Source organism: Pan paniscus, chromosome 3 (genome assembly GCF_029289425.2).
Source record: "Pan paniscus chromosome 3, NHGRI_mPanPan1-v2.0_pri, whole genome shotgun sequence".
Lineage (NCBI taxonomy): Eukaryota > Metazoa > Chordata > Mammalia > Primates > Hominidae > Pan > Pan paniscus.
The window spans coordinates 108,058,337-108,083,850 of record NC_073252.2 but is presented as its reverse complement, the minus strand read 5'-3'; the positions used below and the strand labels follow the sequence as shown (position 1 = coordinate 108,083,850).

Sequence of the window (25,514 nt, the reverse complement as noted above, 5' to 3'; positions counted from 1 at the left end):
TGGGATTACAGGCATGAGCCACCACACCCAGCCCCATGCAGGTGTTCTAAGCTCCTGAGAGAGGCTGGAAGCTTTCTTCCTGCTTTGAAGGAAAGGAGACTTCCCAAAGTTGGAGATTAGTAAACAACCTGTAGGCAAACATTTAAAAGTTCAGATCCTAAAGATTCATACTTAACTCTTTTGAATAGACATCCTGTCATTGACATACATATTATATCAAATACAACAGTTTTGCTTTTTATATAAGAATAAACTATATCAGAAAAATCATCCTTTCCCGACTACCCACCATTTTTTCTTTCTCAGCTACTGCCACCCTAACATTTAGGGCCTCTCTTCCTCTTAATTTTACATTACTGCAAGAACAGCCTTACTCATTCCTGGATCCCATGTTTCCTCCACGCCATGCCTAAACACCAGTGCCACATTATTCTCCCTCCAGCACAACCATGATAAACCCATCATTGCACCACTTTACTCAAATGCTGCCAGTGGCTCCCTGTTGCCTAGAACTTTGCTGTTCAACTTCCTAGCCATCGCCATTTGAGAGTATTGAGTACCTGAAATGCATCTAGTTCATATTAACAAGTGCTGTGAGTATAAAACACACATTAGAGTTTGAAGACTTAGTACCAAAATAAAAAAGAATATTAAATATCTCAATAATTTTTACACTGATTATATATTAAAATGTTAATATTTTGGATATATTTGAATACATAAAATATTATTGCTAAAATTCATTTCACCTGTTTCATTTTACAGTTGTAATGTGGTTAGTAGAAACTTTGGGACAACACTGACTGTCTGACCCTCAGCCAGTTTCACTGGAGAAGTGAAACCTCAGTGACTAACCCTCAGATTTTAGTCTTCCGCAGAGGTAACCCAACCCATCTGTTACAGGCTGAAATGTGTCCCTGCCCCTCCAATTCATATGTTGAGCCCTAACTCCCAAAGTGACTGTATTTGAAGAAAGCATCTACCAAGAGGAAAGTAAGGTTATATGGGGTCATAAGGGTGGGGTCCTAATCCAACAGCATTGGTGTCCTTAAAAGAAGAGGAAGAAGAAAACAAAAGAGGAAGAGAAACTAGAGCATTCTCTTGCTCTCTGTCTCTCTTTCTCTCTCTCTCCACATCAAAGAGGGAAGGCCATGTGAGAACACAGTGAGCAGGTGGCCATCTGCAAGCCAGGAAGAGACCCTTCACCCAAAACCAAATCAGCCAGCACCTTGATCTGGGACTTCGAGCCTCCAGAACCATGAGAGGATATATTTCTGTTGCTTAAGCCATCCAGTCTAGGATATTTTGTTATGGCATACACTACCTTATCAGCCTTAGTTTCCGTTCTTCCCCTCATATAACCTAAACTTAGTGCTCAACTAGGCTACTCTCTACCCTTAATGGCAGTCATGTGATCTGTTCATGCCTGGACTCCTCCCATCCCTTCACATTTCTGCAAATGAAATTACTTATCCCCCATGCTCCTTCCAAAACGACACTTCCTCCCTGAAATCTTTCCCAATACCTCAAACAAATATTTCTCCCAGTTCTGAACTTTCATTGTGGTTTTTACTTCTCTTATGATGTGCACCCTTCTTCATCACTGATCACAGTTATATTTCTTTTAGGTCACATTTTCCTTGCAATCAAAGACTACCTTCCTCATCCTGATAATTCTCAGGGTTTCCAGTACTGTGGCCTTATTCTTAATAGGGGCCAATTAAATATTTAACACATTGAATTGCTATCCCAGATGGCCCAAACCGACTCTTTTATGAGTCCCTGATATAATTTCAATAAACTATCACCTTGAGAGAAAGAGAGAGCTTTTCCAAAGCAAAGACAAAGAAGTATGCTTGACCAAGAAACTCAACTACTCTTAATAATAAGAAGGATAAAATTTTACATAGCACTTTTTATGTGCCAGGCAAGGTTCGAAGTATTATAACTACATATATATATGGGGCGGGGAGAGAGAGTGAGAGTGAGCTGGGGGAGAGAGAATAGAGGAGCAAGCCCACTGCTTTCATGGAGTCTGAGGACTCCGTGCCAACCATGCAGGCAGGGTGAGCACGCCCCATTGCGTGCTCGATACTGGAAGGAGATGAGTTAGTAACAGTGTGAGAAACCAGAGCCTAACGAGTTTAAACATCCAAGAAGAGATACCTTCCTTTCTCTTCAAAGGAAATTAAACATGAAATCAGCTTGTCTAAATTATCTATGGGCCTGCTTAATTAGAGCAGTGACATTTTCCTGACTGACAGCCAAATATGTGCTTAAAAGAGTGTTTACAGATGTCTGTGGATTCCACAAAACTAATCCAATAAAGGTCTGATTTAAATCAACCAGATTCAAAAGATTGATAGTTATGATTGATATTTCATCTTTAACCTTAGCAAGTGGGAGAAAGCAGTATCATTTGAGCTTCTTATCAGTTTCTTAGGTTTTCAGAAGGAGGGAAAGAAAATACTGAAAGAGAAGTTTTAAAGCGCTGTAAAACCTCAGATAATCACTTCACCGTGCCTCAGACGGCTTCAGGCAGGTTTTCACTTGTATGTGATGCGATGCTACTGACACCTGGAAACGTATGAGACATCCACGACGCGAACTCCCAATCCAACGTGCCACACCCAGACCTTGCCAGAGGACGGGGATTACGAAAGAGGGTTGAATCATTCTTTACTTGTATTTCAATGTCAGTGGCTTGACTCTCCCACCTATTGAACTTATCAAGAAATGTGAGAGGAGCCCTTTGACAAGCCACACCTCCTTTTCTTTATACACACAGCAGTGACTTCCAACAAACTGTCATCAGCTCTGCAGTTCACCACATTTCTCTTACCAAATTCACTGACAAGTAAATGCTGTCCAACTCCCCCCATGATGGCTCAAGGTGGGAAGTATTGATGAGACACTGGTGTCACTCAAACCCCAGAAAGAATTAGAAAGGCAGAGGAGTAAACAGCCTCCAAAGGGGCTTGAAGCTGACTAGGGCAGTAATAACACACGGGCACAAACTTGACTGTTCACCAAGAATGGAAATATGTCAGTTTGAGCAGGTCGCACAACTCTTTAAATCTTGACATGTGTGTCACCCCAATTATATCCTGTCTTCTCTCTGCTCATGCACCCACATTGTTTCCCGATTTCTGAGGCCTGCCTCTGCCCTCCTCCTCAGCACATGTGTCCTCTTACCGAGACAGTGAATCCCATCTCCTTGGTAGCCTTCTGAGCACCGGCAGACATAACCACCTTCGGTGTTGATGCACTTGGAGGAGGCAGGGGGGCACACTGGGACACCCATCTCACATTCATCTATATCTGTGGGCAAAATTATGAACTAGTGCAATATTTAGGCAATCCTGATATAAATGGGACTAGTTGGAAAGAATAAGCATAATCGTATATTCAATTCTTATTCAGTCCTTTACAGGTGCTGTTGCCAACATCATGCACGCCCTGCATCTTGGACATAAAGTTCACAAGTTACTGCTGAATTAGTCTTTACAGAGTTCCCACCTATCCGATTAGGCAAATATGTAAATAAATCACTTTCTGCCAGAGTTTCAGACCATAAGGACTGAGATCTTTCCAGCAATCGTTAAATTATAATTTTGAGGCTATTAATATAAAATAGGAACCCATCTATTAATCTATTCATTTGACTAAAACTTATGACCTAAGCTTCTGGGGTAAAAAAAAAAAAAAAAAAAAAAAAAAAGTTGTGTTTTCATTGGAATTGGTTAAGTCATAAACTTGACTTGAACTCAAATTCATGCTTCTAAAGCTAATTATAAATTCTTCCCCTTAATGACAACTGCATATATTGCGTAATCATAAATTTTACTATAAACTCAATGTATTTGTGTAAATATATTTATATGTCTCATTTTCTATGCATGTCATTCAATTTTTTTTTTTTTAGCTAACATCAAATAACTTATTCAAATCTGCTGATTACATAAATCCTTCTGGAGTTTTTGAGTCAGAAAGAGCAGAAAAAATGTTTCTGGTTCAGTATTGTCCAAATATGTGTATTTGCCCTTTTCTCTTACCAGAACATAGTTTTCCATCCCCAGCAAATCCTTTCAAACACTGACATGTGGCATCCTCTCCCTCTGAAATACACCGAGCATACGTGCTGCATCCCACAGGAGCACAGTCATCTTGATCTGCAAATAGCAAGAATCCCGTGCAGTTATTTCTAGACCTTAGAGAAGAAAACGGACTTTAATCTTCTGGTTCTACAGAACAGTCCACCACTTCCTTTCCCAAGTTCTGGGACAGGTTAACCTCCAAATAGAAACACTTAGTTGACCTATAAACTATACTACATTGAAAGATCCATAGCTGGCTGGGTGCAGTGGTTCATGCTTGTAATCCCAGCACTTTGGGAAGCTGAGGATGGATTACTTGAGCCCAGGAGTTCGAGACCAGCCTGGGCAACATGGTGAAACTCTGTCTCTACTGAAAACTGGTGTATAGTCCCAGCTACTTGGGGGGCTGAGGTAGGAGAATCAGGAGGTTGATGCTGCAGTGAGACAAGATGGTGCCACTGCACTCCAGCCTGGGTGACAAAGTGAGACACTGTCAAAAAAAAAAAAAAAAAGAGATGCATAGTCCCAAAAGTCCCATAGCCATGTTTCTGTTTATGTGCCCTCAAAGAACTTTAGTTTTAAAGCACTATCTGGTGTGTTCAAGGAACCCTATATGAACTTATTTATAATTTTTAAAAGCATTTGCAAATGTAAATTATAAAATTGCTAGAAGCAAATAGACTCAAATTTGAAAGGTCTGTTGCTTGTTTTGAAACTTCCCAACCATTTTGACAACAAAAGGAGTCAATCTATTCTTATCCCCCAAAGACACACAGACTAATATTTAGCAAGTAGATCTGTGCACCAACATGGCAAAGAAATTCAATCATAAAAAGATTTACTGACAATTTACTAATATCATATATAATAGAATAAGTATGTCACAATGTGTGTTTATTATCAAGATTTATGTAGTGACTTGCACACCTCAAGGCACTTTTACAAAATCATGAACCATACAAGTTAAGTGCAGTAAATGGATCATTTCACTTCATACTCCATTGAAATCCAAGTGCCCTGGGGAACAGAGTTATATGTTGAGCCATAAACATGAGCAGGTTTTTTTTTTTTCTCTTTACTTATGCATGTAATCATTCTCCAAATGCCACTCTGCCCTACCTTTTTGGAGTTGGGGGAATCTGACATACCACAGTAGGATATAATTTATCATCTGTCTATTCACTGGTAAGCTTGCTCATCTTAGTACAGAAGAGATTTTTTAAAAAGCCCTCCAAACTTGCCAATAAATTAAAGAAAGTTAAATGATCTAAGTAGGATTCAGGTGGCATGTGAATGCAGACATTGGGTAATTGCATTTGATTTGCTTAGCTACTTGAGCGAGAAGATTTCTCTTGTGGGAGCAGATGCCTTTCATGCTTGCTTGGTTATCTCCTGTCACTCATGACTCTTAGAGATGGATAAGATCAGAACAAATCAATTATCCATTTAATTCAGCATTTATTTGGAAGACTAGCTCCCAAATCACAAGGCTGCTCAGAGTGTAGAGTGGACAGTATCCGATTACCCAAGATGTTTTAAATCACTTGCAGAATTATCTTAAATTAGAATATGATTCAGGATTTACTTGGTAACATGCAAACCCAAGGCAGCTGTGCGTAATGAAAAGCAATAGTTATGCAGTTGTAGGAGGGACAGGCTACAGCCAAAGTTGTTGTTGTTGTTTCTACCACAAAGAAGCTCTGGAAGAAATAAATGCCTGTGTTCACATTCCTCTTCTCTAAAACAGCAGTGACAATTTCTGCCAGGTCTATTTTTCATGATGGTTCTAAGGACTAGAATAAAAAGTGACCTTAAAAAAAACCCCTTTGATCAAGATATTTAGTCAAATATTTGATCAAACTCTCTTTGATACATATTTAAATAAAGATGACAAAGAAAGATATTGTGATAATTTAAATAAGAATTAACCTTATCACACTAGAAGAGACCCAAGGTCCTGTTAGTGAAACTAATATAATTCATTTGAAAGTACCTACTACATATTAGGCCTTCCTGAGAGGCAAAAATACAGTGGTGAAGAATAGGGCTCTGCTATTGACAAAGGCTCTGCTGTTTTGCATAATTGGTTATTGAAGTACAAGTGTGATGAATGTGATCAAGGGGCAGAAGTGAGGTTCTAAGAGAGCTGTAATAGGCAGCCCTAGCCCGGTCAGGAACTAGGAAAGGCTTTCTGAGCCAGAGGGCGAAGGACACACAGGACTTTGAAGGGCTAAGAAACACACCATGGGCTGAAAAAACAACTAGCACACATGTCCATGTCTGTTAGAAACCAGGCCAGGATGAGGGAAGCAGGCCACAGAAAGCCGAAGGCAAGAGGGCTGGTGAGCCCTTGTTGAGGCTGGGGAGGTGTCTAAAGGTTGTTTCATACAGGGCCCAAAAGGCCACGTTAAGAATTTTAGATTATACTCTAAAATCCTAATGTGGAGTTTTCACATTGTCTTTTAGCCATAGACACTTTGTTGATGTGAAATCTCACTCTGAAACAGAAATTAGACCCCCAAGCCTGACTTAGGTGGAAGTAAGACTTCACAAGCTAGGACAACACAGAACACAATCCAGGTATGGAAAGATGAGGGGTTTTTCACCAGGACAATCAGCTCCCTCTATTCTGCACTAGGCTGCAGGTATTAAGCCAAATTCACAAATACTTTGGTCACTTAATCACTCCCCCATTCCCACCTATCTGTCATTTATCTTAGTCTTTCAGTCCCTCAACCATTAGTCTTTCAAAATATGCTCTATGAATCTCTAGGGATTCCTGGTGACTTTGCAAAGGTTCTCTACATCCCTAACATTGGTTTAAAGTATTTTATTCTTTCATGCTGTTTGTCTCCACAACTAACTGTGGCCTTGAGGACTGGGATGGTATTTAGCTCATCTTGGTATCCCCAGCACTTAGCACAGTGTATGCCAAATAAATTGCTAAACACACTATATTCCTAATGTTAATGAAGTTTTCCAGAACGTCTTATTTTCACATGAATTAATTATTTGGTCATAATTTTCAAAAACCTTTGGTCAAGTCACTAACTTAATAGATCTCAGTCTCTCTGCTTTCATATCTGTGAACTGATTTGTAATGAGGATCAAATTAGAGATTACGGTTGACCCTTGAACAACACGGGTTTGAACTGCACAGGTCCACTTATACCTGGATTTTTTTCAACTGAATACAGATCAGTATTATTGATGGGATGTGAAACCTGCCTACACCGATGCCTGATGTTTTGTATACCTGGGTTCCATGGGGTGACTTTGGGACTTGCATATGTGCAGATTTTGATATACTTGGGAATCCTGGAATCAATCCCCTGTGGATACAGATGGATGACTGTATATATAATCTAACATTCTCTGCAAATGTTATTGTTATTACTAAAATTATGAACCTCCTTATTTATATCTTATAAAAAAATCACACTGATAAGGTGAGGTAAGAGGTACCCAGAGCCACATACATCAACAAAGTAGTTTGCAGACCACAAAAGTTGGGTAAAGCATCTCCTTAAATGTCCTAATGTGGAGTTTTGAAATATTTTCCTTTTTTTTTTTTTTTTTGCCACATACATCTTGTTAAAGTGTTACTTAGTAACACAAACAAATAAAATGTTTCAAAGTCAAATTGCACTGCTTGAAGGGCAGTGACCTAAAGTGAAAGGATGGGGTTTGCAGAAGCTCTAGGGCTGAGCTGAACCCAGCTGGAAAAACCACTGACCTCCTAGGTGAATATGGAACAAGAAAGACTTAGGTTCCCTAAAGTTGTTACATACTGAACACATGATTTGGCATTTTAGTGACAAATGTGCAACACAGAAGAAAAGAATTCCAACGTTTGCTGTTTGTGGACTTTCTGCAGCAATTGAAGTGCTCAACCTATATTTGTTTATCAATTACTATCAACTTTTCAGGCTAATAGAAAAACAGCAAGGTGGACCAAATACCAAAAATATCAGGGGTGGATGGAAATACATTCAAATATGTTGTCCTATGTTTTACTTTTGTTTCCAAGTTACTTTGTTTCTTCACAGAACAAAGACTCACATCCAAAGACTCTCAAGGTGTCCTGTTTATGTCCAGACTAATATGCAGCCATCTTTCTCAGGCACATCATTCAGAAGAGACAGACTTGAGTCCAAGGTTTGGTTTCATTAGCCTTGTGTAGAACTTAGCCAATATTAAGTTAGAAAGGTAATTCAAAATTTCTCATTGGTAGGATGGAAACTGTTGGAACCAAAGGTATATTGGAGAACTAGTTATTCATACCTGACACCATGATTTCAGCCACTAGCATGTGTTGAGATTCTGTAATGTTATCTTCTGACACTCTAGTCTGGGACAAGATGTCCAATGGTGTTACTTGGTTCTTTAGATCAACTTCACCACCTATTGAAGGTCAATAGATGCAATTAAATTTAGCTTTTCTGTTTCAAAAAAAAAGTTTGATTTCATTTATGTTTATGACTATTCATTGGTTGTGAGTTCAGACTCATTCTTACAGTAAGAGGATTCAGAAAAACTGTCAGGGTCTTGGTAACTTAGTAAACCTCACCCTGCTATCCCACACCCTCTCATTTTCACTGAGCACTTAATGATTCGGGGAATAAGGAACCAGTACGGAAGAAAGATAGGACTCTTTCAGGTACTGGCAAAAAACAAGAGTAAAATACCAAAACCCTCAGGGACGTGATCAGCTCATAATCACAGCCCACGGTTATTAAGGACAAAATAGATGATCTTCCCTACTTGTCTTCCATACACATTCTTCCTCCTTTATGCTGCTTTCATGCTTATTTTAGCCTGATTTTACCTACATCTTATAATATGAAAGGACATTAAAAAGTCATGATTTAATACAGGCATAAGATTCTCGCACTGCCCACTCTCAGAACAGGGGAGAAATGGATTCTGTAAGACAGCAGTTTTCTAAACTGTGATCCACAGAACCCTGGGCTCATCCTTCAGAATGTCCCTAAAGTCATAATTCTTTTCATAATACTATAAAGTTAACTGCCTTTTTCCACCATGTTCACATTTGTACTGGTATGGCAAAAGGAATGTGGGCAACAGCTGGTGTCTTAGTATGGAAAAAGGAAATGACAGCAAACTCTACCAGTAGCTGAGCTCTTCACTGCCACACACTCATATTAAAAAAGAAAAGAAAAGAAAAGAAAAAAGGCCGGGCACGGTGGCTCATGTCTGTAATCCCAGCACTTTGGGAGGCCAAGGCGGGTGGATCACATGAGGCCAAGAGTTTGAGACCAGCCTGGCCAACACGGTGAAACCCTGTCTCTACTAAAAATACAAAAATCAGCTGGGCATGATGGTGCACGCCTGTAATCCCGGCTACTTGGGAGGCTGAGGCAGGAGAATCTCTTGAACCCTAGAGGCAGAGGTTGCAGTGAGCTGAGATCTTGCCACTGCACTCCAGCCTGGGTGACAGAGCAAGACCCTGTCTCAAAAAAAGAAAAAGAAAAAGAAAAAAAAATTGGCTGGGCAGGGTAGCTTACACCTATAATCCCAGCACTTTGGGAGGCCGAGGTGGGAAGACCACTTGAGGCCAGAAGTTCAAGACCAGCCTAGACAACATAGCACGACCTTATCTCTACAAAAAATAAAAATAAAATAAAATAATAATTTAAATACATTAATAATTAATAATTTAAATAAATTAAATAAAAATAAAAATAAATTAGCCAGGCATGGTGGTGCATGCCTGTGGTCCCAGCTACTAGGAGGCTAAGGTAGGGTCCCAGCTATTTGAGCCTGGGTGGGGCCAAGGCTGCAGTGAGCCATGATCATGCCACTGTACTCCAGCCTGAGCAACAGAGGGAGACCCTGTCTCAAAAAATAAAAATAAAACCCAGTTTCACAAGAAGATTGTTGTGAATCAATAAGAATTATTAATTTTTAAAACTCTTGACCATTGACTACACAGCTTTTTAACACTCTATGTAATAAAATAAGAAATACATATAAATTCTTTCAGTGCATACTAAAGTTATGATGGTTAGCTAGAGGAAAAACATAAGTAAATTTTGAATTGTGAGCTGAAACTAGCCTCTTTTTTTCATTGCATAACTTTTGTTTTGTTTATTTTTCATCAATCTGTTACTTTACTTATATTTACACCATCCCTAACAGATAAATATAAATTTTTAAAAAATTTAATAAAATGTAAATTATCTTTGGTATATTTCTGCTAGAAAGATATCAAGGGATGAATCCACAGATGCCCAGATTGTTTGGGTGCACGTTCAAGGGAGGCAAATAAGTACTACTGGTTATACCTCACACTTGGTTTACTCTTCCTCTTCCTCAAAGTCATATCTAGTTTGTAAAAAAGTACATCACAAGCCTTCTCAGGCTGGATTTCCCACATTTGTTTGATATCCTGAAGTTATTTTTTATAAAGGACTTTGATTTTCTTATTAAGACCTGTCATGTGATAAGAGATCATATACTACTACCTCTAAAATTGAGGACATAAAACTTCTAAACAAAATATCGCTGAACATTTTTGTGAGGTGATAGCATTTTGACACTTATTTCCAAGCCTGGGACCCACTCCACTATAAATGGGGAGGTGGAGGGCTTGGAGCTTAAGACTGTTACCACTAGAGGTCAATTGGATTTTGCCTGTAATAAGGAACTCAAAACTCAGCAGAAGAGAACAAACAAACAAACAAATTCTTAGCATTCCTAAAAACAGGAGAACTTTTAACATCCAAAATATTCAAAATCAGCAAAAGCATAAAGATTGATGTACAGCTGTATTTCTGAGTCAACGTTAGGTAATTTGCCACATAATTTATTATATTACCTGCCAACAGCTGATGACCATCCAGAGCCAGACACGTTTTCCCATCTGAGGCTTTCATAAAACCTTCACGACACGAACACCAAGCAGTTCCAAGCCTCTTTTTGCAAATATGTTCACAGCCTCCATTTTGATATAAGCAGGGATCTGCTCCTAGTAGAGAAAAGAAACAAATTCACAAGTGGGTTTGAAGATGAAAAGGATGCCATTAATGCAAGTCTACAGCTTGCTTTTAGGGAGCTATAGCTTTTAGGGAGAGAAATGCAGTGTATCTAAACAGAGGGTATATCAATAGCTATTTCAGAAGAGTTCCCCCAAGGAGCCACTGATTCTAAGATAAGCCCAGAATGTTATTACCTTATTAGTACTGGGTATAGCCAGCACTTTTTTCAAGAAGCTCTTTAGTCAAATGTGATTCTTATTTCCTGACTCATCATCTAGTCAAACTGACAAAGAGCAATTCAGAAAGAAGAGCTACTATAAAATGTGAAATGCCTTTTCCATTTGCTCACTCCTCAGGGGTATGGAAAGGTCCAAGTGTCGACAGAAGCTTCCACTGCCAGTGTCTAAATTGCCTGCCTTAACCCAAGGCTCTTCGAAATGCAGCAGGTAAGTAAAAGTTGTTCAAGAAAAGAGGTGAAATTGGAGGGATAAAGCCCCAATTACCAAACTACCAGATTGTCTTAAACAAACCTAAATCTTAGAAAATCTTAACATCTACACAGTTAGTGAAAGTTACAAAATCCCCTCCACCCCCACCCCAACTGCATGACATCAAACAATTAAAACAGTTGCAGATTCCAGCCAAGGAAAGACTGTGTAACATCTCCAGTATGTACCTGGTTTTACCAATGGATGAACCACAACCAGTGATGAGGGCTTCAGCATGCTGCCTTGGAGACGTACTCTATCTTTGCCAGTCCTCTTGTTTACTCTTATTACTGATGGCATAGCCCAATCTGAGAACCACACATAATCCTCAAACACTGCTACAGCAAATGGGTGACCTGGAAACAATTCAAGTTTGTTAAATACACCTTCTTTGTCTTTGCAATGACTATTTATGAAAGGACAAGGCTTGAAATTTACACAACATTCCTACACTAAATCAGCTCTTTAGCTACTCAGCAAGTTATGAGTGAGCCACCGACTCACACACCTGCCTCAAGGAAAGCCCACATGAGGAGGGAACGTCACCTTAGAATGGGAGCATAGTGGCATGAGGTCCCAGCAAGGCCCACTATCACCCAGCACTTGCAGAGTGGGAGAATGTGGGCTGATTGTCGTCCTAGCCCCATGAAGGAGAAAGGTGGAATTTTCCTTGTTTAGTACATCTGTCGCTATTTATAGACTAAACTCGAGTAACTTATCTTACCACTCTTTGCCTTAGGTTCCTACTCTTTTGAGCAGCAGTAATAAGCGGTAGATCAAATTCACAAGTTGTTGTAAGGATTTTTCAAAATTTGAGGTAATTGTATAAGAGTCTCCCCACATTCCCATCTCCACCAACACATTTGCCTGCATTAGTCCCCCACCTTCTTTCCCCTCTCTCCTTATTTAATATTGTGCCCCTGATGTCACCCTTCCTGCCTTCTCTAGGGCCTGGATCCATCAACAACCACCCCCTTTCTCTTACATCTTCCCTCTCTTCATTCCACTAGCTTTGTTCCCTCTGTCTACTATATCCTCTCTCCCATCTTCATTTCCTCATCCCCGTGACCCCTCTAGCTCCTCCTTGTCTCTTTCCTTCCCTTTTTAGCCACATTTTTGAAAGAGTCATTTATTATCTGCTGCCTCCATTTTCATGCCTCCTACTAACAGTAAGTGGGCATCTTTCTGAGCCCACCTTCACCAAACCTACCTCTCTGTGCCACTGGAACTGCTCTGAGAAGGCATGCAAGTATTGAATACGCAAGGGAATGTTTTAACGTTCTATCTCAGGTGGTTAGAGACTAAAGCTAAGGAGGCTGAAGTTGGATGTTTTAATCAAGGCTACTCACATTCCCACAGACCACTCTTTTTGTAAACGAGCAATGGATTTGACAGATTAGAATGAATGTCTTCCCCTACTGGTGGCAAACTCAAATAACTTGTTCCGGTTACAATGAGTCTCCACTTATCATTGTTGATCAGGGTCATTAAGATTCATTCTAGTCTCTGGCCCTTTGTCCCAAATTAAAGCCTTAAGTACAGCAAGGGAATTTTTAACATAGCTGTAGTTCTTTTTCATCATGGTGAAAAAGCATAACAGAAAACTTAACATCTCAACCATTTCTAAGTTCAGTAGTGTTAAGTACACTCACACATTGTTGTACAACCAATCTCCAGAATTTTTTCATCTTGCAAAACTGAAACTCTATGTCCATTAAACAACTTCTCATTTCCTCTCCCACATCCCCTGGAAACCACCATTCTCCTTTCTTTTCCTATGAATTTGGCTACTCTAGATACCTCAAATAATTGGAATTGTACAGTACGTGTCTTTTTGTGACTAGCTTATTTCACTTGGCATAATGTCCTCAGGAATTAATCCATGTTAAAGCACATGTTAGAATTAGCTATAGTGTTTAAACAAATACCTCACACTAGACATAATCTTTCTTATTTTTTGTTTACAGAAGAACCACAATTAATTGCATTTTAAATTAAGAATATCTTCAAACTTTTAAAATACATTTTTAATGTACAAACAATATTATATGTTTTTATTGCGTACAACATGATGTTTTAAAATATATATACATTGTGGAATGGCTGAATCTAGCCAATTAACAAATGCATTACCTCAGTTATCATTTTTGTGGTAACAGCACGGAACATCCACTCTTAGAAATTCTTAACTGGCAGCGGGGAAGCCACCACATATATACCAGTAGATGGCACTGTAATAATGGGAATGTTACTTACATAATTTAATATAAAATTATTTGATAATGGCCTTCAATAGTCAGTTGTATTAGTCATATAATATAGTAGCAATATAAATGATACACAAACTATCTGCTATGCTTTTCGGTTTAAAATATGGTGTCCTCACATTCTGGTTAGAAATTTTCAAATTCCTTTCTACCTTTTTATGTCAAAGATACAATTTTACATTTATTTGGGTGATGTATTTTTTGGTTTTTGTATTTTTTGAGACGGTTTCACTCTGTCACCCAGGCTGGAGTACAGTTGCACAATCACGGCTCACTACAGCCTCAACCTCCCAGGCTCAAGTGATCTTTTCACCTCAGCCTCCTGAGTGGCAGAGGGATTACAGGCACTCACCACCATGCCCAGCTAATTTTTGTATTTTTAGTGGAGCAGAGTTTCGCCATGTTGGCCAGGCTGGACTCGAACTCCTGGGCTCTAGTGATCCTCCCACCTTGGCCTCCCAAAGTGCTGGGATTAGAGGTGTGAGCCACCATGCCCAGCCTGGATGATTTTTTTTTTTAATAATGTATGTGTTCTGCACTAGATTCCTTGGCTTTACAGATATCATATTTGTTTTACCCTCCACTGTACCATCAGTTCCTGTAATGTGTCAATAAATACCCCTGAAGTAAAAGGATGATAAAGTCTAAGGTTGTGCATAAGCATATCACTTATTGTGAAGTATATCTTTAATTTTTAGAGAATCTTATAAATACACAAAATTTTAAATTATACTTATCTTAAGCCAAAGAGAATGGGCAAAATAGGTATCTTATACAGATTATTAGTTTGTTAGCTTCTTCCTAAATGAGAGAAACCATGTTTTTTCATCTTCCCAACCAATTTCTAACTCTCCAAAGCATCTTCAACACTTCCCTGGCTCTCATTTTCTATATGCAATCTGTTACAAAATCCTCTCAATTTTTTACGCACAATAATTTTTAATATCATAATCCTTCATTCCATTTTTAAATGACAATGTCCAAACTCAGACCATCACCAATTGTTGCCTGGACAACCACTATAGGCTTCTAACAGATTTCCTTCTCTCCAAATTCCAATCGAGCTCCTATACTTTACCTAAGCAGCTATCCAGAGATGCCAATCTTAACATATACATTTTATGTGCAAGAACATTCAATGCCCCTCTACTAAATTCAGAATTTCAGTTTAGTCAACATATCCTGGTAGTACTGACATACAAAGACCAATTTTTGCAGGCTTATAATCTTTTGTCATCATCTATTTACCACAAGGCCCAGTTTAAATACTGTCTTTGTACATTCCTGGAGTCAAAATACATTTCCCACTGCTTATTTCATTGCCATTTTGTACTTCTTTTAACAGCTGGCATGAGCTACAATGTTTTAAAGATATTTATGAAAATATATGTCACCCCATGTAAAATCTGAAAATAATAGGGGAGGAAACTATATTAATCTTTGCACAAGTTATCAACTGACATTCATTCATGCCTAAAAGTGCCTATAATATCACTGTTGTGAAACAACTTTTCTAAAACATAAGAAATGAAAACAGCTGAACCAAGTTCTTATTCCTAAAGGAGTTTAGAAAATTTTAATATTTTCATTCTGATTTTGGGACTTCTCGGAAAGAGAAATGATTATGCAACACTATTTTTTACCCAGTATTCCAATGTTAAGGTAAGCCTTGCAGCTCATGATTCCCTGGAGAAGTCTGTCTCTATTCCATATTCACCCATACGGCTAAGTGGTATGTGTGTGTGTGTAAACATATTTTGTATTTAACACTCATAAACACAGTCAGGATGAAGAAATCACCCATCCCAAAGCCTCACCTACATCATTCTGGGTAAGTCTTCGGCGTTTTGAACCATCCAGATTGGCCATTTCAATCACAGACTGCTTGGCATCGCACCAATACAACTTGTCAGTTAAGAAGTCAATCGTTATTCCACTGGGCCAGATTAGATCAGAGCTGGCTATAATCAGTCGGCCAAGGCCTTGGAGGGAAGAACTTTCAATTCGTGGATTAATCCCTGTATCAGTCCAGAATAATCTCCTTTAATCAAGAAAGCACACAACAAATAATATCTGCATGAAATAAATTATTCTGTTCTTTCATCATTGAAAATATCAATGTAAATTACCTCATGATATACTAAAGTGGTACACTAAGGAATACAGAAGAAGAGATAGCGCTGTATGTTCGGCAAATAATTTTGAAACACAGAGCAATTAACTTGTCTATGTAAAGCATCTTCGAAAAGAAATGTTGAATTAAAGCTCAGATCATTAGATTAAAAAAGAAATTGGTTTAAAAATTGCAATATATGACTAATCAAATAGTCATGAGTAAATAGGCTTGAGTAAAATATTCTTGAATTAGCATTTTGTACTGCAAAAAGGCAATGAAATCTTGCTCGCCTGTTCTTCTGTTATGCATATGTAAAATTCGCTGCATTTGTAAAACTACAACACAAAGGAAAGATCATATTTATCTGTTACCCAGTTTTATGCAATGTACTCTATTAACTCAGTTAATTTCAACTTCCATAAATCAGGTGCTGGGCACATTTTTTTTTGAAGTCAATATGGTTCATAATTTTTATTGGCCTATTTAGAAATGGTTACATTCTCACAGTTTTAATCATTTGGCTGGCTCCAAATCAATTATCAACTACTATCAATATATTATCTCCCATAAATCATTGTGAAATTTCCAGTGTAAATAAAATAGGGTTGGTTTTTATCTTTGTTTTTTAACAACTAGGAAGAAATTCTTTATTGTCCTTAAATCTCTAATCTGTAAATGAAAGTGTGTCACTAACTCACAATTAACAGCACAGTCTTCTAACCTTTCACAGTTTCTGTTTTCTGTCATCTAAAATCTAGGAATGACCTATTTCTTGTGATTTTTCTAAACAGAATCTATAAGTCATATAATCCAAATATCCTTTTCTGCTCAGTAAACAACAATGCAAATTTTTAAAGAAAATAGACGAATGAGCTTGAGTCTAGTCGGTTAATGAATTACAGTGCATTTTTCTTTCAAAAACAAATTGAATTTATTTAAAACAGCATATTAACAATAAAATTATTATACAAGAATAGAAAATCAAGACATTAAAAGCATGAGGAATTCATGCTGAAGATTTGAACAGATTGCATGGATTTTCTTGGTTTCTGGTTTTGGACACTAGCATATCAACCATGAACTGTCACATGACCTCTGCAGAGCAGTGCCTTATTTTTACAAATACCTACTTGGCCATTGGATGAATAGCAATTCCTCGTGGTTGAGAGAGGTTCTCCTTAGCGATTATTTTGGAACGTTTCCCATTTAAGTCACTCCTTCCAATCAGAGATTTCCTAAAATATGTGCAAAATAAGGGAGTTTGTTATAACACCTTTACTTTTCAAACAAAAATACTCCTTTCTCCTCTTTCTGAAATGCAAAGATAGGCATTCTAAACCAGCTCCTATTTCTGTTTCTCTCTCCCTCTCTCTTACTCTTTCTCTCTCCCCCACCCACAAACAAAGTAGCAGCAATAAGCCCACAAATTTTATATTTGTAAACACTTTTAATTAGCATCCCAATATTTATTCCAGGTAATGAAAATACACAATGACAGGACAAGGTAAAAGGATTGTGTCAGTGGCTGGGTGAGGACATTCTCTTTATAACTTCCAATCTCCTGCTGAAACCAATGGAAGCCAGAAGCAAAGAGACTGTTATCCTCATGGGATCATGAAGACGAGGGAGACAAGCCAGCACAAAGACAGTAGGTGGAGATTTACATTGGCTTTAATTTTCTTCCATTTAATTCTAAGACAAATGGGAGTAAAATTGTCCCTCGGCATCTGTGGGGGATTGGTACCAGAACTCTCCAAGGATGCTCAATTCCCTGATATAAAATGGCATAGTATTTGGATACAATCTATGTACATTCTCCTGTATACTTTAAATCATCTCTAGATTACTTATACCTCATGTAATGTAAATGCTATGTAAATACAGTTATAAGTTATTGGTTTTTATTTGTATTATTTTTATGACTGTATTCTTATTTTTAATTTAATTTAATTTTTGAATATTTTTGATCCAAGGTTGGTTGAATCCTCAGATGTGGAGGCTGTAGATAAACAGGGCCAATGGTACTGAAATATTACTTGCTAATCTTTACATTAAATAACCCAATGCAATCTGGCAGGGTAGAAAATTCTTATTTCCTGATTTTTCTATTTATTTGTCAAACAAATATTTACTGAGCACCAACTGTGTGTCAGGGATTGGTCTAAGCATTGGAGATACAATAGTAAATAAAGCCCTGTCTCTGTCCTTATAGAGCTCATAGTTCAACAGGAACAGAGGGAGAGAGAGGCAGAGGTGGGAGGGGAAGAGAAAGGGTTAGGTGGACTGGATGGGGAGGGGAAGAAAAGGTGGAGGGAAAGGGAAGGAGGAGAGGTCGGGGGAAGTAAGAGGGGAAAGAGGGAGAGGGGATTATAACACAGCAAATGAAAGCACATGCTGAGAAGAAGGATGTAAAGAATGTAATTGGAAGACTCAGGGAGGGTGACAGGGTGGGTAGCCCAGCCAAGCAGGGATCAGAGAAGGATTCCTGAAGATAATAACAAACGAAGATGAGAAGCAGGCAGCCAGGCAAAGGTGGGTGGGGATGGAAAGAGTACCCTAAGCAAGGGAATGTACATATACAAGTTCTAAAGTACAGGACCTAAAGAATGTGGGGCAGTTATACTTGCACTTTAGAAAGTTTGCTGTGGCTTTAGTGTGAAAGGGCGAGGCAGGCAGGAGATGACGGTGAGGAGATAAAACAGTAGCAGGAGAAATGGAGAAAACTGGATGAATTTAAATGCTAAACATGACTCTATAGCATCCCTGCCCCCTTCAGGAGCAAACAAGGGACGATCAGCAGCTTCTTGGAGCAGGTGGGACCACAGGCAGAAGGGATATAAATAGGGCTAAGAAGAGCCTCCCTTTCCCCATGTACTGCCTGCTTTCCCTGTTTCCCTGCTGCAAACCAGAATATATAACCACCTTTAATTCATTCAATAAACATCTGTTAAAGGCCTCTCACCTTGCTCTTGAGGGCAATGTCTGCATGAAACAAGCCTGCCTAGAAACATAAGGTAGGGCCATTCCCTCCTCCCGGTTTTACAGAATGCTAAGGAGACCTTCTCTGGTGGCTGGTTCACCAACTATTTTCTAGGTGCTGTGTAGGGAACAGGACTCCATGCACAGGGCTCTATGCACAGGGCCTTATTCACAGGCAGTATGCAGAAGAGAGGTGAAGGTAAAACTGGCTCAGTGACTATGCTGGGTTGGGAACACTTTGCAAACTACCAACTAAAGGCAGTGGAGAATTTGAAACCATTTCTACTCCAGTGCCACTTTAAAAAGATAATTTTACTCCCGGATGAAGTGGTCATAAGAAGGATACTGCTGGGTGGAAGATATTTTTGAACTTAATGTGTCAAGTTCTGTTCTCAGACACAACTGTCACTGTGCCTCTTCCCTTGGTGGGAGGGAAGAAATTCTGAGGCCACTTGCTTGTGACCAGGGGAGATGAAACTGTCACTTCTGATCTCATGATGATCTCTAATCATCTTAGAGATGAGAGACATCATCTCTAAATTCTGTTTCGGGCAGGAATTAAGTGATGAGACGAGAACGACATAAGCTCCTGACTGTGCAGCTGTCTCAAGGCAAGATTGCTGGAATTTACTTTTAAAGCTCCCCCAAGGTGTTCACCTAACATGCTTCTATTTGATTCAGCTAGAGAGCAAATCTCAAACTCCAGTGTTGGTAGTGAGAAACCAAAGACCAGCAGGGATATTTGGGTTCATGGGAGTTCAAGCATCACCTTTAATCTAGTGGTGTGTCCTTCTCTCTCTAACCATTATCTAATCGTCCCAGTGTCACTGAGATCCTCCAAGAGAAAAACTCACCCTCCTTCTAGGGTAAGAGGTGTCCATCAACAACCCTAGAAGAGTGATTTTTTTTTTACCTCATATTAGTTTTTGTTACCTCAAAAGAATGAATAAATAGATAGCTTATATTTTTACCCTCTTGATTCTTTACTAGGCAATTGACTTTAGGAATCAGTATTCCTTGATACTAAATAACAGCATTACCATTGGAATTTTCAATGTGCTTCCTTCCTACATTTAGATGTTAATTTGAATCTGTCTTTTCCTAGGCCAAAAAGGAACTGCAAGCATCCCACTTTGCCTCTTTTGATTGGCTAAGAGTTACCATGTGATCTAATATTATGAGATTGGAATCTCAGTTATTTACATCCAATTTCTAGGTAATATCAAGGTTTCCAAACCATAAACCTCTCATTTCCAGATAAATTAAAGGTTTTCTTTTAGCAGCTGCCTTTAGAGCCAGGAGGACTTAAGAAGGGCTTGTTATTACTGAAGCCAATGAACTGGGGAATTTAGGGTCTGATTCTCCAGGAAACAGTGGTGCCTGTCTATCTCCTGAACGCCTTGCCTCTGCAGTCGGTACCATGGTGCTATTAATCAAACACTGTTAAAATTAGAGGTCCCTTGTGAATGTGGGGAAATATGAGAAGACTTGGCATCCTTAGTGGACCCGAGAGTGGTTGACATCTGCCATTTTGATCATCGTTTACCCTTCTGAGAACAACCATGTACAGCTCTGTTATTATACACAGCTGACATTTAAAATATTCTTTTAAGTAGGTTCAACACAGAGGAGGTCATTATTATGATTTTTATAATTATTACAACTGAAGTTGATTTTAATTTGTCACATGACTCTGAGTCAACCATATGTTAAATCCACACTGGCTTGGGGCGGTGGTACATCTTTATGACTGTTAAGAGAATAAGCTTTGCAAATGGCCATCTTTGAGTTCCAATTACAGATCCACATGGTACTTGTTGACTGCTTGACCTTGGGAAAGTTATTTTACCTCTCCAATTATCAATTTTATCAATTTTCTTAATCTTTAAATTGGAGATAACAAAACTTACCTTTGGGGATTTAATAGTGTCATGGATATAAAGCACAGTATCTGGTGCGTTGCAACTATTCAGTAAATAAATACTCAAATAATAAAGAAATGAAGGTATGATTAGATGAACAAATGAATGAATGAAAGAAAATATGCTCACCTTGGATGTAAAATGGCCATACTATTGATAACTGATAACCATATCATACAGATAACCACATCAACAGATTTTTTTTTTTTTTTTTTTTTTGAGACGGAGTCTCGCTCTGCCACCCAGGCTGGAGTGAGGTGGCGTGATCTCCGCTCACTGCAAGCTCCACCTTCCAGGTTCACGCCATTCTCCTGCCTCAGCCTCCCGAGTAGCTGGGACTACAGGTGCCCACCACCCGCCCGGCTAATTTTTTGTATTTTTAGTAGAGACAGGGTTTCACCATGTTAGCCAGGATGGTCTCGATCTCCTGATCTTGTGATCTGCCCACCTTGGCCTCCCAAAGCACATCAACAGATTTTTAAAAACCTGTTTCCCATGGATTATCCTGATAAAAAGAGATATTTCTGGCACACAAAATGCCTACCCCCAAGCATAGAAACCCATTCCCTGGGACTTCTCCCTCTGTGTTGAAACTGCTGATTTCACAGAGGTTAAACCCTCATTCTCCCTTCTTTTACTTTTACTTGGTTGCGTTGGTACCAGATGTTCAGGATGGCCACCATTTCACTTTCTGGCTTTCCGTTACTCTGAGAATATATCTCAGAGTACATTGCATCTCTAATATTATTTTGTGAGGGGTCTATCGTTAGCAGCTTCTGTTATAGTTCTGTAAGGAAGTGGGATCTCATTCGCACGCAGAAGGGATACAGCCATTTCCTTCCTGCTTCCTGCCATTCAGTTCTGAGGTTCACGCAGGCTGCATACACACCAAGTACAGTAGCCCTTCCTGCAGCTCTGAGAGTGGGGTTTCACAACTGCACTCTGGTTCTGTTTTTTCCCACCATAGGGAAACAAAGAGCATCCCTCTTATCTCATGCACTTTCCTCACAACTCCAGCTGAAGTTCTCCTCCCTCCTTCATGCTTGTTTTAACAGGGAGTCAACATTCTAGTCCAAGATTTGTCACTTGCATGCCGAAGCTCATTCCATGGTGGCTCCCTTTGGGAGTGTACACCTGTCATTTGGCAATTATTTATGTGTGGCCCTATGACATTTCTTGAACTACTATTTAGACCAAGAATTTGTATTAATTATTTTGCTGGGGAAATATACCTTATCTCCCCAGCTAAACTAAGAACCGACTGAAAAGATGGAGCACATCTTAGGCTCCTCTGTATCTCCCATGTGACTTAGGAGAAAGTCTTATTTCCATAGCAGATGCTCCGAGAATGCTTATTGCTTATATTCAGACAGGTTTTGAGTTTCCCTGATAACAAAAGCCTGAACTGCCAAAACACAGGCTACTTTTTTTTTTTTATTATTATATTTTAAGTTCTGGGATACATGTGCAGAACGTGCAGGTTTATTACATAGATATACATGTGCCATGGTGGTTTGCTACACCCATCAACCCGTCATCTACATTAGGTATTTCTCCTAAAACTATCCCTCCCCTTGCCACCCACCCTCCGAAAGGCCCCAGTGTGTGATGTTCCCCTCCCTCTGTCCATGTGTTCTCATTGTTCAACTCCCACTTATGAGTGAGAACATGCGGTGTTTGGTTTTCTGTTCCTAACACAGGCTACTTTCTTGGCCTTCAAAATCCTCCCACACACACAGATGCAATCTTGATGAAAGGAGAAAGTGGAGGGAGTGTGGACCGCAATGGTGGACTCTTTTCTCCAATCCCAACCAAATGCCCAGCAACATTTTTCTGTGTTCAAAGTGGAAGATGAAGCCAATAGTATTACCTATCCCATCACTCCCATCCCACACAGCTTAAAACTGAAGCAGAAAACATACCCTCTGTCTGTCCAATAGAATCTACGGCCAATCCAGTCCACAGCAAGACCTTCTGGCACATCTACTCCTTCCTCAATAAGCCTTTCTCGCTGGGAACCATCCATATTAGCTCTCTCTATCCACTTCAGGGCTGTATGGGCAAAGTATATCTACAAAAGAGAACACAGGCATTTCTGATTTTTTTTAAACTAATGTGGAATATATACAAATGGCACTAGTCTTTAGGTTGTACAGGGTGTTAAGAGCTTGACTTTGGAGATAGGCACACCTGCAACTAAATTCGAACTAGGCTGCTTCCCAGATACGTGTAACCTTAAGCAAGTTATTCAATGTCTCAGAATCTTAGTTTCCTCATTGGTAAAATGAGGATAATAATATCAAGCTTATTAGGTAGGTAGGTAGGTAGGTAGATAGATAGATAGATAGATAGATAGATAGATAGATAGATAGATAGATAGATGTATATAGATATAAATATACATATATCCTTAGCCATGTATCTGGCACATATTGCTATTGCTATTGGTATTGCTATAGATAGATAGAGAGAGAGATAGATAGATCTCCTTAGCCATGTATCTGGCACATACTGCTGCTGCTATTGGTAATTTATTAACCCTTGATCATTGGTCAATGACGTAGCCATCATGCTTGAACTACTGTGGCTTCTGAAAGGGGGCAATGATTTGCAATTAATGAGGGCTACAAGCTGGGCTCAGTCTGTAGCACCCCACTTCACTGCAAGTCAAGAGACACTTAGTCACTGCAGGTCAAAACTGGTTCCCAGTTTTGTCACTTATTTGCTTGATTGCTTTGGATAAATTCTTTAACCTCAATTTTCTCAACTGTAAAAATGAGGAAGTTAGACTAGGTATTTGCTAAAGTTCCTTTAGTCTCTAATCTTATATTCAATCAGATGCCACATAATGACATTTTGGTTGATGACGAACTGCATATACGATGGTGATTCCGTAAGATGATAATGGAACTGAAAAATTTCTATCACCTAGTGACATTGTAGCATTCAAAATGTCATAGTGAAATTACTTTTTCTTATAAGTTTAGTGTAGCCTAAATGTTCAGTGTTTGTCTACAGCAATGTACAGTAATGTCCTAAGCCTTCACATTAATTCACCACTCACTTACTGACTCATCCAGTGCAACTTCCAGTTCTGCAAGCTTCATTCATGGTAAGTGCCCTATAAAGGTGTATCATTTAAAAATATCTCTTATGCCATATTTTTTACTGTACCTTTTCTATGTTTAGATACACAAATTTTTTACTATTGTGTTACAATACTGCTTACAGTATTCAGCATAGTAACATCCGCACAGGTTTGTAGCCTAGGAGCAAGAAGCTAGACCATTAGTGATGCATGACTGTAATTTCATTTTAATTCATCCATCTTGTTCAACAGAAGATTTCTTGCCAATGCAAAGTTCTTTTACAGTCTAGTATGCAGCCTATCACACAGGTACAAGAATTTCCATAAGACTGTTTAAAAATGACCCAAAGCAATATACAGATACAATGCAATTCTTATCAAATTGCCAACATCATTCTTCACAGAATTAGAAAAAACAATCCTAAAATTCACACGAAACCAAAAATAAGCCTGAAGAGCACAGACAATCCTAAGCAAAAAGAAATAAAGCTGAAGGCACCATAGTACCTGACTTTATACTATAAGGCTGTAGTAACCCAAACAGTATGGTACTAGTATAAAAACAGACACATAAACCAATGGAATGGAATAGAGAACCCAGATGTAAAGTCATATGCCTACAACCAACTGATCTTTGACAAAGTCCACAAAAATATACGTTGGGAAAAGGATATCTTATTCAACAAACTGTGCTGGGGAAATTGGAGTGCCATAAACAGTAGAATGAAACTGGACTCTTATCTCTCACCATATAAAAAATTAACTCAAGATGGATCAAACACTTAGGTGTAAGCCTGAAACTATAAAAATCCTAGAAGAAGAACTAAAAGAAACTCTTCTGGACATTTGCCTAGGCAAAGAAATCATGACTAAGCCCTCAAAAGGAAATGCAACAAAAACAAAGATATACAAATGGGAATTAATTAAACTAAAAAGCTTCTGCACAGCAAAAGAAAAAATCAACAGAGTAAACAGATAAGCTACAGTATGGGAGAAAATACTTGCAAACAATGCAGTTCACAAAGGGCTAATATCCAGAATCTATAAGGAACTCAAACAACCCAAGAAGATAAAAACAAATAACCCCATTAAAAAGTGGGCAAAGGACATAAACAGACATTTTTCAAAAGAAGACATACAAGCAGCCTACAAACATATGAAAAAATGCTTAACATCACTAGTCATCAGAGAGATGAAAATCAAAATCACAATGAGATATCATCTTACACCCATCAGAATGACTATTATTAAAAAGTCAAAAAACAGCAGATGTTGGCATGGATGTGAAGAAAAAAACAACTCTTATACATTGTTGGTGGGAATGTAAATTTGCAATCCTCTAGGGAAAAAGTGTGGTGATTTCTCAAGAGCTAAAAATAGAATGACTTTTTAATCCAGCAATCCCACTACTGGCTATCTACCCAATGGAAAAGAAAGTATTATATCAAAAAGACACCTGCACTTGTATGTTTATCACAGCACTATTCATATAGCAAAGTCATGGAATCAATCTAAGTGTCCATCAATGGATGAGTGGATTTTTAAAATGTGTCATA

General features: G+C 38.7%; 1 protein-coding gene across 1 annotated transcript in view; it reads right to left on the bottom strand.

Moving 5' to 3' along the window:
* EGF (epidermal growth factor) overlaps window positions 1-25,514 on the bottom strand; it is a 99,782-nt gene that overhangs the window by 21,836 nt on the left and 52,432 nt on the right. Inside the window, exons 11-18 of the mRNA XM_003830021.7 lie at window positions 22,793-22,941; window positions 17,100-17,204; window positions 15,671-15,894; window positions 11,775-11,942; window positions 10,939-11,088; window positions 8,382-8,501; window positions 4,056-4,172; window positions 3,196-3,321 (exon numbers count right to left, since the gene is read on the bottom strand). Coding sequence (XP_003830069.1) covers window positions 3,196-3,321; window positions 4,056-4,172; window positions 8,382-8,501; window positions 10,939-11,088; window positions 11,775-11,942; window positions 15,671-15,894; window positions 17,100-17,204; window positions 22,793-22,941 — 1,159 coding nt within the window. The remainder of the gene's footprint in view (window positions 1-3,195; window positions 3,322-4,055; window positions 4,173-8,381; window positions 8,502-10,938; window positions 11,089-11,774; window positions 11,943-15,670; window positions 15,895-17,099; window positions 17,205-22,792; window positions 22,942-25,514) is intronic.